The sequence below is a fragment of the Plectropomus leopardus genome, chromosome 11 (genome assembly GCF_026936395.1).
Source record: "Plectropomus leopardus strain MGB_pleo_1.0 chromosome 11, ASM2693639v1, whole genome shotgun sequence".
Lineage (NCBI taxonomy): Eukaryota > Metazoa > Chordata > Actinopteri > Perciformes > Serranidae > Plectropomus > Plectropomus leopardus.
Genome location: NC_142186.1, coordinates 10354791 through 10368277, shown reverse-complemented (window position 1 = coordinate 10368277; position 13487 = coordinate 10354791). Strand labels below are relative to the sequence as shown.

Genomic DNA, 13487 nt, shown 5'->3' with positions numbered 1-13487 from the left:
ACACATGCATACACAAATTTACTCAGCCTCTCTCTCTCTCTCTCTCTCTCTCTCTCTCTTCCTCTCTATCTGTCTTCCCTCTGCCTCCTACCTTTGGTGTGTTTTGCATGGTGCCTGGCTGTTTAGAGGCAGTATGCATATGTATGGGCGAGACGGTGGATCGTGACGGGATCTGACATGCGGGGACAAGATCAAAGCGCTCCATCTGATCCCATAAAAACAGACGCAAACCCTCCTCTCATCCTTACAAAACCCCCACTGATAGTCAACTCTGCCAGCCCTGACTCCTCCATCTTCTCTCCTCTCCTCCTGCCTTATTTTTCTCTCTCGTTCTTCCCTCCATCCCAGCATGCTGCGTGCCCACGTCAAGGCCTGCCTGCCTGCCCGACTTTGCGATTACGCCCCGTGATAAACAATGGCCCGTTTAGCTCATAAAGCAGGAGTGTTGTGCATAATGCTTACAATAAAAGATAGCATCTCTTCACTCATCTTATTTACCTCTCCCACGGTGGCACGGGCGACGGGGCTGTTCTATAAATACCGCAGGGAGGAAGGAAAAAGGAAGGAAATACCGATGCAGACATACATCTGTTGGTCAAATAAAGTCTCTGCCAAGTCGGTTGATGAGAACTAGAGGAAAACAGCACTGTTTAAATATGCATTTGAGCTTAGAGCCAGGTGATAAAGGCGCCATTTTAAAGCTGCTCCATCCTTCCTGGTAAGTGAGCTTAAAATGTCCTCTGAAATAGCGTCGGGTGACATCCATATCACATTTAGATTCATCTTTATGGAACATATAGATTGATATGGAAGCCAGGACACATTTTCCTTTCTATCTCTCCCTCTCTCCACCTCCCCATCTTTAATTCCCTCCTTTCTCTGTTTTCCCTCCCTCCCTTTCATTCTCCTTTGCCCCCCCCTCCTCCTTCTTCCAGTAAGGAAGATGTATGAGTTTGAATTATTGATTCAGACACATGCTACATGCTGCTTGGAGTCATTATTTGTTCAGGTGAGTGTCATGCTGCTCGCTATGAAACAGATACCACGGGGATTAAGCGACACAATCAGGACTTAAAGACAGCCGCCCTCCCTAAAATAACATGGCCCGCGCTGCAAGACGAATGCTCCCCAAAACCCGACTTCATTTGTTTATGACTCGCGCATTAGTCATCCTGTGCCTAAATTATAGCGCAGGGGTAAAAGATTAATTCAAGCGCAGGCTTTTTCTATTGTTTTTACTTCTGTGTGTTTCTTGAAGCCTAATAACACAGCAGATGAATATAGGTGCAAACATCCTACACACTGTTAAAAAAAAAACTAAAAAACACAGACTTTTGTTGGGAGGTAGGTGTCTGTATGAAGAACAGATGGACATCCAAAGTAAAGAAAGAAGACTATACATATATATTGGTCCCATTTTTTTTAGTCCTGAAAGCACCCATATCACTCTATTGAAAGTGTTTTAGTCGTGATCATCAGAGTTATAGAAGGCTTCTACCACTTGTATGGTCAGAGCACCATTATCACCTTATTAAATGGCTGTTGGCAAAACTTTATACTTCAACAATGTCGTGGTTAATTTTGGTTATGTTGAGGCAAAAAAATGCTCATGGTTAGGAAAAGACCATGTTTTAGCTTGAAGGGATCATTTGTGATTTTTGAGGTGGGGCTATATGAGAAACTTATGTACAGTCAGTGTAGTACATACAGCAGCTGGCACCCACAGGGGTTGATATCAAAACTTATTTTAGCCACTTTTAGCCACACCTAATAAAATCAATATCAGTCTAAGTGAACGCTGTATTAGATTATTATTAACATTTTACCTCACCGTCACACAGCCTTGTCCTTTGGCACTACATTTCTCATCCACCACTGGGCAGTGCTGTTAGCGGCTGTTACATGATCTGACTGAAATGATGCACGTTGGAAACGCTCTCAATACAGCGTCCACTTACATGGATATTGTATTTTTTAGGTAGGCATCTTTTAAAGTGGCTAAAATATGTTTTGATATTAACCCCTTTATACAGCATGTTTATGCTGAGCTGTGGGGTGCACACCCGGCCTTTTCCTGCAAACTGGGAGCGTGCCGACTGCCAGCTACTGTATGTAATACACTGACTATACATAAGTATACAGTCCCACTTCAAAAATCCTGATTGATCACTTTAAAACAGCCAAGTTTGGGATCACAAACCTGGTTGGAAACATCTCGGTGTGTTGCTAAAAACACCCTCATTTGGGGCAAAAAGCCTGTTAAAAACAACACAATGTAATGCCATAGAACACCTGCATTTGAGGGCACAAACACTACTGGAAACACTTGCAATGTGACGCCAAAACCCATGCACATTTTAGGATACAAATACCACTGGAAACACCTTGGTGCATCACTAGAATTACCCATGTTTGGGGCATGAACTCCACTGTGAGGATAAAATGCTGCGATGTGACGCCTAAGAACACCCTTGTTTGGGGGCACAAAAAGCGCTTGAAATTAAGCAATGTCTTGCTAATGAACAACCAGTGTTGTAGTGTGTTGATCTCAAACAGTGGTCTGCAGCTTGTACTGTCTCGCATAGGAGTCAAGCCATCCGCCATCCCCTCAATCTCTCAATGATCAAGTCAGCTTCATATACATGTTGCAGCTTAACAACACACATGAACGCTCAATAGCTGATAACAGCAATCTAAACACACTAGTTAGTGTAGCGGGAGCTTCTATCCTTTATTCATAACTCTGATAACCACTAGCACCTATTTAATGGAGTATAAACATTTTAACTGGGTGTCAAAAGAGGCTTTTGATGGCATGCGACAGAGTGACACAACAAACCTGATTTATCAGACTTTTGTATTTTTTGGTGTGATGCTGTCCAAAGGTTAGCTAATGTTGATTATGTGAGCAGCAGAGATCGGAAGTGTTTGCAGAGAAGTTAAGATGAAGGGAAGCTGTGATACAGGAGCCTTAAGAGAGAGGCGGGAGGTAAAATGTTGCTAACTGTTCATTTAGCCCTGGCTAAGTGGTCAGGGACGCTGGACAGGTGAACTCTATTCTCCCCACTGGCCCTGCGGGGTGTGTATGAGTGTGTGTGTGGACTGTAACAGAATTTCTCTAGTCCTCTGGGCCCTGGTGCAAAGCAGAGAATAAATGGTGGAGGTGGCAGGGCAGGACAGAAAAATCAATGCCTGCTTATACAGACATGACACACCAGCAGCCAACTGCATTCTGTGTGTGTTATGTGTGTGTGTGTGTGTGCATGTGTGTGTGTGTCTGTGTGTGTGAGTGAGTGAGTGTGGGGGCGTAGATGTACAGCACGCAGTCATACGGCCCTGTGCTCTATGGGTGTGCGCGCGAGTACCCAGCAACCCCCATTTCCTCTCTCACAGGGTAGATTGTCTAGCATTTTACGTCAGCTTTGGGATCAGTAAATAACTCTTCGTTTTTTCCCCTCCTCCCCCTCCACCTCCTCCCCGTTCCCTTCTGCCTTTCTTCTTCTGCAGGAAGTTTGAATGCGAGTTGTGTGACCGCTCCTTCAGTGAAAAATGGGCCCTGAACAACCATATGAAACTGCACAGTGGGGAGAAACCATATAAGTGTGCCTGGCCATCCTGCCACTACGCCTTCCTCAACCTGTCAGCAATGAAGGACCACTACAGGACACACACAGGTGAGACAAGAGAGCGAGTAACCTCAACTATGAACCATCACAGCTGCATCCCTCCATAAACATGTTGACGGACACTCTAAACTGCATAATAATGAGATTTGCCTTTTACAGGCACATAGTGTTTTTATGAGTTTGAGACAAAAGGTTATTTATCAGGAAACACACTTGGACCAGACAGAATGTCCTTTTTTATTCTTCTATAGCAGTAGACTGTTTAGCAAAATTAAGTTTATGTGTTAACTGTGAAAATCTCACATTAATTATGAATCTTCACAGCTTTGTTTGGAAAAAAAACATACACACGTTTTTGGCCGATAATAGCCATGACTTGTCCATCTGTACTGATTTTTAACATCCAGAGAAAGTCGAGAACTAGTTTTTGGCGGTCTTGCAGGCACTCTTGTCGGATGGTGAAACCCCTTCCTCCTGATCACAATGGGACCGCCACAATCATGCTATGTTATATCAGCCAATTCTATTTGCATAAAGACAATTGATAGCCAAAGAGACAAAAGGAAAAAGATGTTTGGATTTTATGTTTGTTTTTGTTTGCTGCCATCCTCCAGACTTGGAGGATTGCTCGATGAGGGAATTAAGGTAGTGTGTGTTCCCCAAATCCAACTGGTTGTCATGTGTATTTCCCCAAAATCCATCTGGTCACCAAGTGTGTCTTCCCCAAACCCAGCTGGTCAGCAAGTGTGTGTTCACCAAATCCATCTGATCCTCAAGAGTGTGTTTTCCCACATTGAAGCAGTCCAGTGTCTGTTCCTCTAGGATGCAAAATGGAAAAAAATGAAAAGTTGAACACAAAAGATGGAACAGAGGACAACTTGATGAAACAAAAAATATGACATTTTGCATATAAATCAGTGGGTATTGTCATTTTTATGTATGCAGTGCCTTTTCTATCAGATTCCAACCTTGGCTTTCATTTCTGTACGTACAGTACAGTACACTGTGGAACTGTACTGAGTCGTGCTTTTTTACTTACTAAAAGCTTTGGATAGACAGATGGTGCGGTGGGCGGTGGGAGGATACTGTCTTGAATAATAGCCCCTCGATAGGAGCCCAAGTCAGCCTCTCTGAAAGTGTCTTTATGCTGCAGCCCAGCAGTTTCCCCTCGGCCTCAGTAATGTCCCACACACGGCTCCTTGATGCCCTTTTAAGTCAATGACAGAAGCAGCAGCAGCCAGTGGTCTGACAGCCTGACTGAGCGCTTGCAGGAGAGCCCTCCATCCGTCACGGGTGCCTGCTGTGTGTGTGTGTGTGTGTGTGTGTGTCTGTGAGTGTAAGACTTGCTGGATGTTATTTTAAATGTGTTTTAACAGTGATGTAACGTCAAGGCGCCTCTGACATAATTAGACGTTTTATTTTCATTTGTTTCCAGCCCTCATCATTCCCCATCAGGCGGCTGGCGTCACACTGTCACCTAGCTGTCACCTGGAGAGGCGTAGGGTGGTGTGCGGTGGTGGTGGTGGTGTGTGTCTTTGTGTGACTTTAGCAGGAGGAAACACAGACTTGAAGAGAGTGAGTGAAGTGATTGAGATGGAAACAGGAATGTGATGAAATAAGAGAGCTGGAAAGATCAAGGGTGAGCGAGTATGAACATATGAAAATAGGAGAATTGAGATTGAACCTGAAACAACCTCATTTTAGTGAGCGACAGGACCTGACTTGATTAGCAACACCCCAAAAAAGCTAACACAATTTGCTCTACTGTGACCCCCGACACTCCTTTGCCAGTTGTAATTGCTGCCGGGTTGGACGGTTAGCTACAGCTATACAATCATTGCAATCACATTCCAGCAGCCAACCTGACACACTGAAAAATTATCTGCATGCGTGTGATCTGTTTAAAGGTTATAAATCGTCTCCTTCACGGCACTAAGATGCAATACTAATAAAATAAGTAGGAGATTTTAAAGTTGAGCTAATCTTTCCTGGGAACAGAGCATTTGGCAAAGGAGGGGATGTGAGTTACAGTTTGTGTGTGTGTGTGTGTGTGTGTGTGTGTGTGTGTGTGTGTGTGGGTTATGTAGAGGCTCACAGGACGATGACTAACTGGGGAGTTTGCACTGGAGCTGCGTGTAATGATGCACACATCTAGCTCATTATTTGGAACTGTAAAAGTCAAAGTCACTTGGTGAAGAGAAACTCAAAGTACCATCTCTCCACCACCAACTTCATACTGGCAAGTTTTGAATGAGTTGGTCTTTGTCAAGTGTGTATAATTGCTTTATAATCCCTTAAAACAACATTTCTAATCCCGTGGAACAGCAGTCAGTGTCGTGATCTCACACTGAAATACCATGCTGGAGGGAGATGCAAGATTTTCATTACCAATGAAAGCTTCTGTGTAATTATTGTGTATATGATAATAATGAAGAACTTTAACTTGAGACAGATTTGGCATTATCTGAGCACTGAGACAATGTATACATATGTTAAAACATTCAAAAAAATTATGTAGATACAAGACACACATCATGAACAATATATACATGGCATGTTGAGGTGGTGTGAACGGGACTGCAGTCAGTGTGATACATTATATATATGAAGTGTGGAGGGTCATGTCTTGTTTTCTAACCTTTTCCAAACCAAACATACAACAGCAAAAGTGTAAGGAATGATGTAAATTGCAAATGTTAACATCTTTGGCTAAGTAGAAAGCTTTTACAGTAGTAGCCTAAGATAGAGTGACTCCATGGCCTAGAGCAGGGGTGTCAAACATGCGGCCCAAGGGCCAGAATCAGCCTGCAAGGGCCCAATGTAGACCACTGGGTGACTTTGTAAAACTAATATTGATGCACTTGTAAAGGCTAAGAGATGCCAGGTTTCAGGAGTAAGGGAATTGTCTACTTCATGTAAAATGCTGCTTCAAAATGAATTCCTATAGTGATCATGTTTAAACATACTGAGCAAAATATTGTCAGTCAGCAGCCTCAGTATGAAAGAGTCTGTGTCAGACTTCAATGTCTTCAGTGTTTTAGAAATAGATCGACATTTTCACAATGTATTTGTACTTCCTTACACTGAAAGAAAGGGGGGAATTGGAGGTTTTGTTATATATAGATTATCTTAGAATAGGCCTGGTATTTCTGAGATCAAATTGGGTTGCATATAGCCAATGAGCTAATATGAGTTTGATACCCTTGCCTAGAGCATTTAATACAAAATTATTTTGTGGAATTTAAACCTTTACGATAGTACACAACTCAACAAAATATATAATGTAGGTCTAGGTGTTTTGAGACATTTTAATGTGTAAAAGTTACATATTATACCTTTAAAACCTATCAGCTTGAAACATTAAAAAGTCACCTGGATAAGGTATGTGTACATAGCTAAAGCTGTTGAAATTTTTAGCTGGCAAATGGATTGCCATGACCTGAAATGAGAAGCTCTGACTGAGGTCCAACTATTGCTTTCAAGTGACTTTGACAATTATTTAAAAGTACCAAAAAATGTATGCGGCAAATCCCCCATTATCATTGTAAAGTTCTTATGTGCCATGTGAGACTGGAAAGCTTGACAGACAAAGCAAAACAGTAACTAAGAGGGGCTGGGCTAAGCAAATGGTCGGTTTCTGCAATAAACACTTGATTAAGGCAAACTCAACAATGTACATTCAGCATTTGCATCCATTACTACATTGTAACCGAGCAAACAGCCAAGACTGAGGAGTCCCTCTCGGATCATCCTGTGGATAGAGTTGCTGGCTGTGACATGCAAAATCCCCCCCTCCCCAAAAAAGAAAAAAAAGTTAACACCTCCGTTCTCCGTCTCCTGCCTCTAACGGGATTCATTGTTCCTCTCTGATTTGTGTGTTTTTTATGTTAATCACTCCCTCCTCACACACCAGTCGTGTCTGAGGGAGAGGGGCGGAGGGCAGTGGTGGGGTGGGGGGGATTCAGTGGTCGTCAGCCACCAGGGTCATTTGTAACGGCTGATGAATGAGCGACTCAAATAAATAAATAAGTGCACTGCATCTGACCCACCCAGCTTTTCCCAGGCTCTTGGGCGTTGGTGGGAGTGTGGAGGGAAGGGTGGGTGGGGGTGGAGGAGGGTTGAACACAGCGACAGGGCCACAATTGATTTCCTCATTGCTTCAGTTTGTCGCTTAATCTGGCGATATGCTGATAAATCTTCGCACTTTGTCAATTAATTTCCCTGAAAAATGAGACCCAAAATGGCGAGCACATCAATACAGCAGCGGATTCCGTGTCAAAAATTAAGCGGTAAAATTAATTGCCCTCCCATCCGCTCCTGCTAAAACATAACTAATGAGGGAGGCAATTATAGCTGCATGCAGACGCCTCTGGGGTTATTTAAAACACACACACACACACACACACACACACACACACACACACACATACATACATATATATAAATATATATATATATATATTTATATTCACACACACATGCAAAGAGAGGTTGTATATTTTGACTTCAAAGTTCTTTTATTGTCTCGCAATAAGGCATATTTAATTCCAGTACGGGTTGGAGGGTTGAGGTGTATCATGGGAACAAAAGAGAAGAAGCGATGAGCCAATATTCATGAAGCAAAAAAAGTTTAAGGGCTCTCAATGCAGATACATTAACAGTAAATGTAGATTTTAGGGCATTTTTGTGCCCAGTGCTGGACTAGACTAGGTACACTGGGTCATGTATGCTTTCTAAATGGTTTGTGACTTAAAGCTTGACTTGTATTTGTTTCTGGGTTTGATGTTAAGAGTTTAGAGTAAGAATTGAACTAAAATGAATGAGTGAAGTCAATAAAATGTTGTGTTGTGGGGTCCGTACTTTGGCCATCCACATCCTCTAGTGTTGACAGCAGCGCGTCACTCCTCTACTACTCCACCTCGCTGTCCCCACCCAGGTCCTCAGAGGGCTCACCACCACAGAGCAGCAGATGAAAAGCACACATGTAATTTATCGCCAACGTTTCCTCCTCAAGAATAATTGTGGCGACCGCGGCTGGTAGCAGGGATCGATGGCTATGGATTTTTCTGTGGTGGGGTCTTGTAGCGTTGGGCGTAATGAGAGATGGGAGGGAGGAGAAGAAGGGGAGAAGAGGAGGAGGGACTGGTGCTGTTTTTCTGATAGGAAGAAAAGGTCTGACCAGATCCTTAGTTACTATTCTAGAGTTTAGAGACACAGGAGTAAAGAAGACTTTTTGTTTGTTTTTGTGTTAAAGGCTGTGAAATCGGTTTTCTCTCTGTGAGCAGTGGTCCTACATGAACACAAAACTATGTACCTTAACTTGGACAGTTTTGGATACGTTACATTACATTTATTGTACTTTTTGCTTTGTCTTTGTCTCTTCTCACAGGGATGTAAGAGACAAACTCAGACGCACAGCTCTGTCAAGCACTTACATGCACCAAGAATCAGAATTTGGCTGTATTTAAAATGTACCAGTTGTGGGCTTTTGACCATTAAACTCATAATAAATAATACAGAAGGATATGTTTTTCTAACTTGACTTTTGCTCATTTTAGTGATAAATACTGAATGATATCAAGAAATTCTTAAAGGGACAGTCCACCTCAGAATGTTTCTTTACTTGTAATGCTGTTTATCAGTCTAGATTGTTTTGGTTTGAGTCCTCCGGTGTTGGAGATATCGATCCTACAGATGACTGCTTCCGCTCCAGTATAATGGAACTACCTTTGTAGATGGCGCTCAGGTTCATAGTTCTCAAAGTGCCAAAAAATACACTATCAAAATTCAACAGCAATGCTTTTCAGAAAGCATTACCCTGTTACTGAAGATAATCCACTGACCTTGTTCTGAGCAGGTTCATATAGGAACTTTTTTCTCTCCACAAAACCACACCCACCAACTGAATCACCGCTCAGAAGGAAGAGTGCATCTATTCGTGGATGAGAGGCTCATGCTTGTGAGAGCGCAAGATGTGAACATAAATAGCGTCCTCCTTGGCTGACATGTATCTAGCTCAGGTGAACAAGCACTCAGGAGCTCGCAGTAAAACAATCTAGATTGATAAATAACACTTAAAATATGGATTTCCATTTTAGTTTCTTTCAATTATCAGTAATGTTTGCACATTGTTGGATTGCTTGTCTGAGATCACCAGTCAATCACTGGCATGTCCTCTTACTTCCTTTTCTGCTGATGAATTAAATACAACATTTTTTTTTCATTTAATCTAAACATACACTCTCTGTTGCACATTTTCACACCAGGGATATTATTTATATTATATATATATATTATTTCCTGGAACACTTGAAATCAGGTATTTAGAGCAGCAAATGTAAATGGTGAGAGAAGCAGAACGGACATTTATTTATATGAAAACATTGTTCCTTTAAAGGCCATTCGCACCCGGATTGAAAATTGAACCTGTATGAAATGGCTAACGAATGCACCTTTTTAAGGCTGTTTTTCTCCCCTCTAAGTGGCACTGCATTAAAACTCTTCTCACAGTCGAGTGGCTTTAAATGGGTGTAATAGAGGAAACTTGAGGCTGCTTTGTCTCTGTGGACTTGGTGAAAGCTGCTATCTGTGCAAAAGAGGAGCGGAGCACCACTGAGGCCCAGCTGGAAGAGTCACCCAAATGTGTTAGCAGTGTGTGGTGAGAGCTGGAGTTCAACATCAGCATTTAGATGAATATTTAAGCGATGGGGTTCTCTGACGCACAAAGATGTACACGTTTGTCTATATGTTGCGGTACCTGCAGTGTTTCCAATGTATGTGCTGGCGTGTAGAAACGTATAACTCGTGCACCACATGCAGTTTGATGTGTGTCTCTATGTGGGAATATCTGCATCTCTGTATGTGTGTGTGCATGAATTTGCATGCACATCCGCGTCCATTCTATGAATGCGTTTATACACGTACGTGCATGTGTTTCCCTGAGTGAGTCTCATAACAAACATTGCTGTGTGTGCAAAAGTGTGTAACTGTCTGCGTGCAGCGGCAGAGAAAAAGAGAGGTAGAAAGAGAAAGAGAGAGACAGACCATCATGCTGTTAATGACAGAGCCAGATGCAGGGAAGAGAGGAGGAGTGTAAAAAAGCTCTCCACGCTCCCCATCTGGAAGGCATCGCCCCCAAATGAAGTTGTACAAAACCATCCCATTGATAATAAAGCTAATTTTTATGGCTCTGACAAGTATGTAATTATGTTCAGCGGTGCTTTTCAGATTTTATCACAGTCAATAAACCACACTGGCAATTTCCCGTCCCCCATTTGACATATTTACACGGATCCATCTGATTGGAGGAATTAGTTAGCTGTGAGAGCTCTGATGGATATACACTAGTGATCTGTGACTTCTGCTCGGCTCATCTGTTAGCCAACTAGACCCGCTGCTCATCTGTTCAGTCTGTCTTTTCTTTTCTCGCTTTCTGCTTCCTTCACACATTTCTCCCAATCCATTAATATAATATTTTCTTCTTCTTTGTCTTTGTTGAGCTCTCACTTCCTTGTTCAGTGGCACCTCAGCATTAGCTGTGAGTGAAGGCACTCATTTCTTCCAGTCGTTCCCGCTCAAAGGATTCAAGGATTTCATAAATCAACTTCAATAACCTTCACTTATTACCACCCCTCGATATTTTAGCTTGTAATTTTACTCTTTAATTGTATTTGTTTTTTGTTTAATGCTGATGCAACTTTGAAATTAAAAAGCATTGGTGACAGATTAATCACACTGGGCCATATTTAGTTGAGGCAGACGGAGGGAAAACAACTGAAATAAGACAAATGTAAAGAATTGCAATGCTTCACATGTGAAATGAAATCAGCAGTAGCTGCAGTTTATTTTATTATTGATGACATCACTTGCATTTCAGTGTGTCATAATAAGTTTGAATCACATAGATTAATACATAGCACACTTGATGCATGTTCAAAGTAAAAACAATTTGTCTTTTAATTTAATTTGGTTTATTAAGATCAATTTAAATGAACAGCCCTCAATATTAACCCTCTGGGGCTGATGCTGAAATGCCAAAAACCGCAGTTCATCAAATGGTCACTCAAGGCTAGATCCAGAAGCAAGTCAATCTCCATACACTTCCATGTCAAAGTGTCCAACGTTAAAGCAGAAATAAACATGTTCACCCTCGGGAACAAAAAACAGTTTTGGTCTCTATAGCTTATTTTACCGTTCATTACAACTGTACAGCAGGTGAAATTTGATATTACTCTTCTATTTACATTTTATCAAGGCTTAAAGTTATGCATAATTAATGGTGTGGCCACTTTGAGGGACAGGCTGTCTGTGGATATTTTTTTTCGGCCACATTAACCCCTTGCTACTCCACAACGCCAGCCTGGCTCCAAAACAACCAAGCTGGTGACTGCCAAAATGTTTAAGGCCTCAACATGGGAGTCCACAAACTAATGGGTGACATCACAGTGGCTAGGTCCATTATTTATACAGTCTATGGTCAAACTGTGATTAATGTTTACAGTTGAAATTCTGGGTAATTTACACTTGTGGTTCTTCCTAAAGCCTTTATAATTTTTACCTTTTACCTTTACCTTTTTCCTTTAAAAATATAACTAAAGTTCTAGAAAACTGGAATATTACTTTTTTTATTTGAATTTGTGTATGAATAATTATTTAATAAATATATTATCAGTGAGATAAAACGCAGCCTTACCCTCTCAGGTCCTTAAAACTTCACCCTAAATCAATCCCCCCCCCCCATTTTTTCTTCTGTAATTTTCTTCTCTCTTTCCTAGAAGGCCCCAATGTTTTAACCTTCCTTTTCTTTCTCTCCCATTGTGTCTTAATAGGAGAGAAGTCTTATCTGTGTGACCTGTGCGGTTTTGCTGGAGGCACGAGACACGCCCTCACCAAACACAGACGGCAACACACAGGTAAGCAACGCCACACGCATCCCAAACTCATGTCCAAATCTAACCTAAGCACACACACTAACTGTTGATGTGCAGACCTTCATAATCTAGGATGGTGATTGACACTTCAAGATCTGAACTACCTCAATATATTTTTTTCCACATAGTTTTAGCAACTGTTTGCTTACACGTGCGCGCGCACACACACACACACACACACACACACACACACACACACAAACATACACACACACACACACACACACACACACACACAGAGCCACATCAGTGTGACATGCTGCTGTCAGTGATAGGCATGTGTACCAGTATGGCTGACTGAATCTGAGATTTTTAATTTCAGTTATCATTTCACCATGTCATTCTGTCGCTTAGGGAAATTGCATTTTTCAGATAGGCTGTCAATAACGAGTGCTTTTTTGGAAATTGGGATAGTGAAACAAATACTGTTCTTAACCGTTGTCTGGCAGGCGCCCAAGGATCAAGAATCCTGTTATAAATATTCATTTAGGTTTTCATAATTCATTTTGTTTGCTCCTCACTTTCTCTGCCGTTTCCCCCCGAAACCTCCAATTTCTGTCCTCTCCCGTGTTGACATGTGTCAATTCCACTGATTTAGCTGCATATTCATATCTGTTGTCATGCAGCTGCACATGAAGGGACCACCCTGTCTGACAGTGTTTGCTTGTCAGAGTTTGACAGACAAAGATTTTTAAAGGCCACTGCTAATGTCAATATTTTTGTGGTTCAAATTTTTCTTAAGACAACATTGTGTCATTATTTAGTATCTTCAAATATTTCCACTTTCAAGCCCAAAATTTTCAAGGAGTCAGTGGCTAATGCTATTCTTGTCTGTACTGAAATGTCTCTACAGCAGTCAATCAAATGTCATGTTAATAAACTTGTTAAATGTTCTTTAGGTAAGCAGCTCCTTAAAACAGGGAGAGGTTTA

General features: G+C 41.7%; 1 protein-coding gene across 3 annotated transcripts in view; it reads left to right on the top strand.

The window, feature by feature from the left end:
- LOC121945870 (zinc finger protein 407) overlaps positions 1 to 13487 on the top strand; it is a 164668-nt gene that overhangs the window by 93303 nt on the left and 57878 nt on the right. For all 3 annotated transcript variants that reach the window (XM_042490229.2, XM_088083994.1, XM_088083995.1), the window contains exons 6-7: positions 3508 to 3674; positions 12455 to 12538. In XM_042490229.2, the coding sequence (XP_042346163.2) occupies positions 3508 to 3674; positions 12455 to 12538 (251 nt within the window). The remainder of the gene's footprint in view (positions 1 to 3507; positions 3675 to 12454; positions 12539 to 13487) is intronic.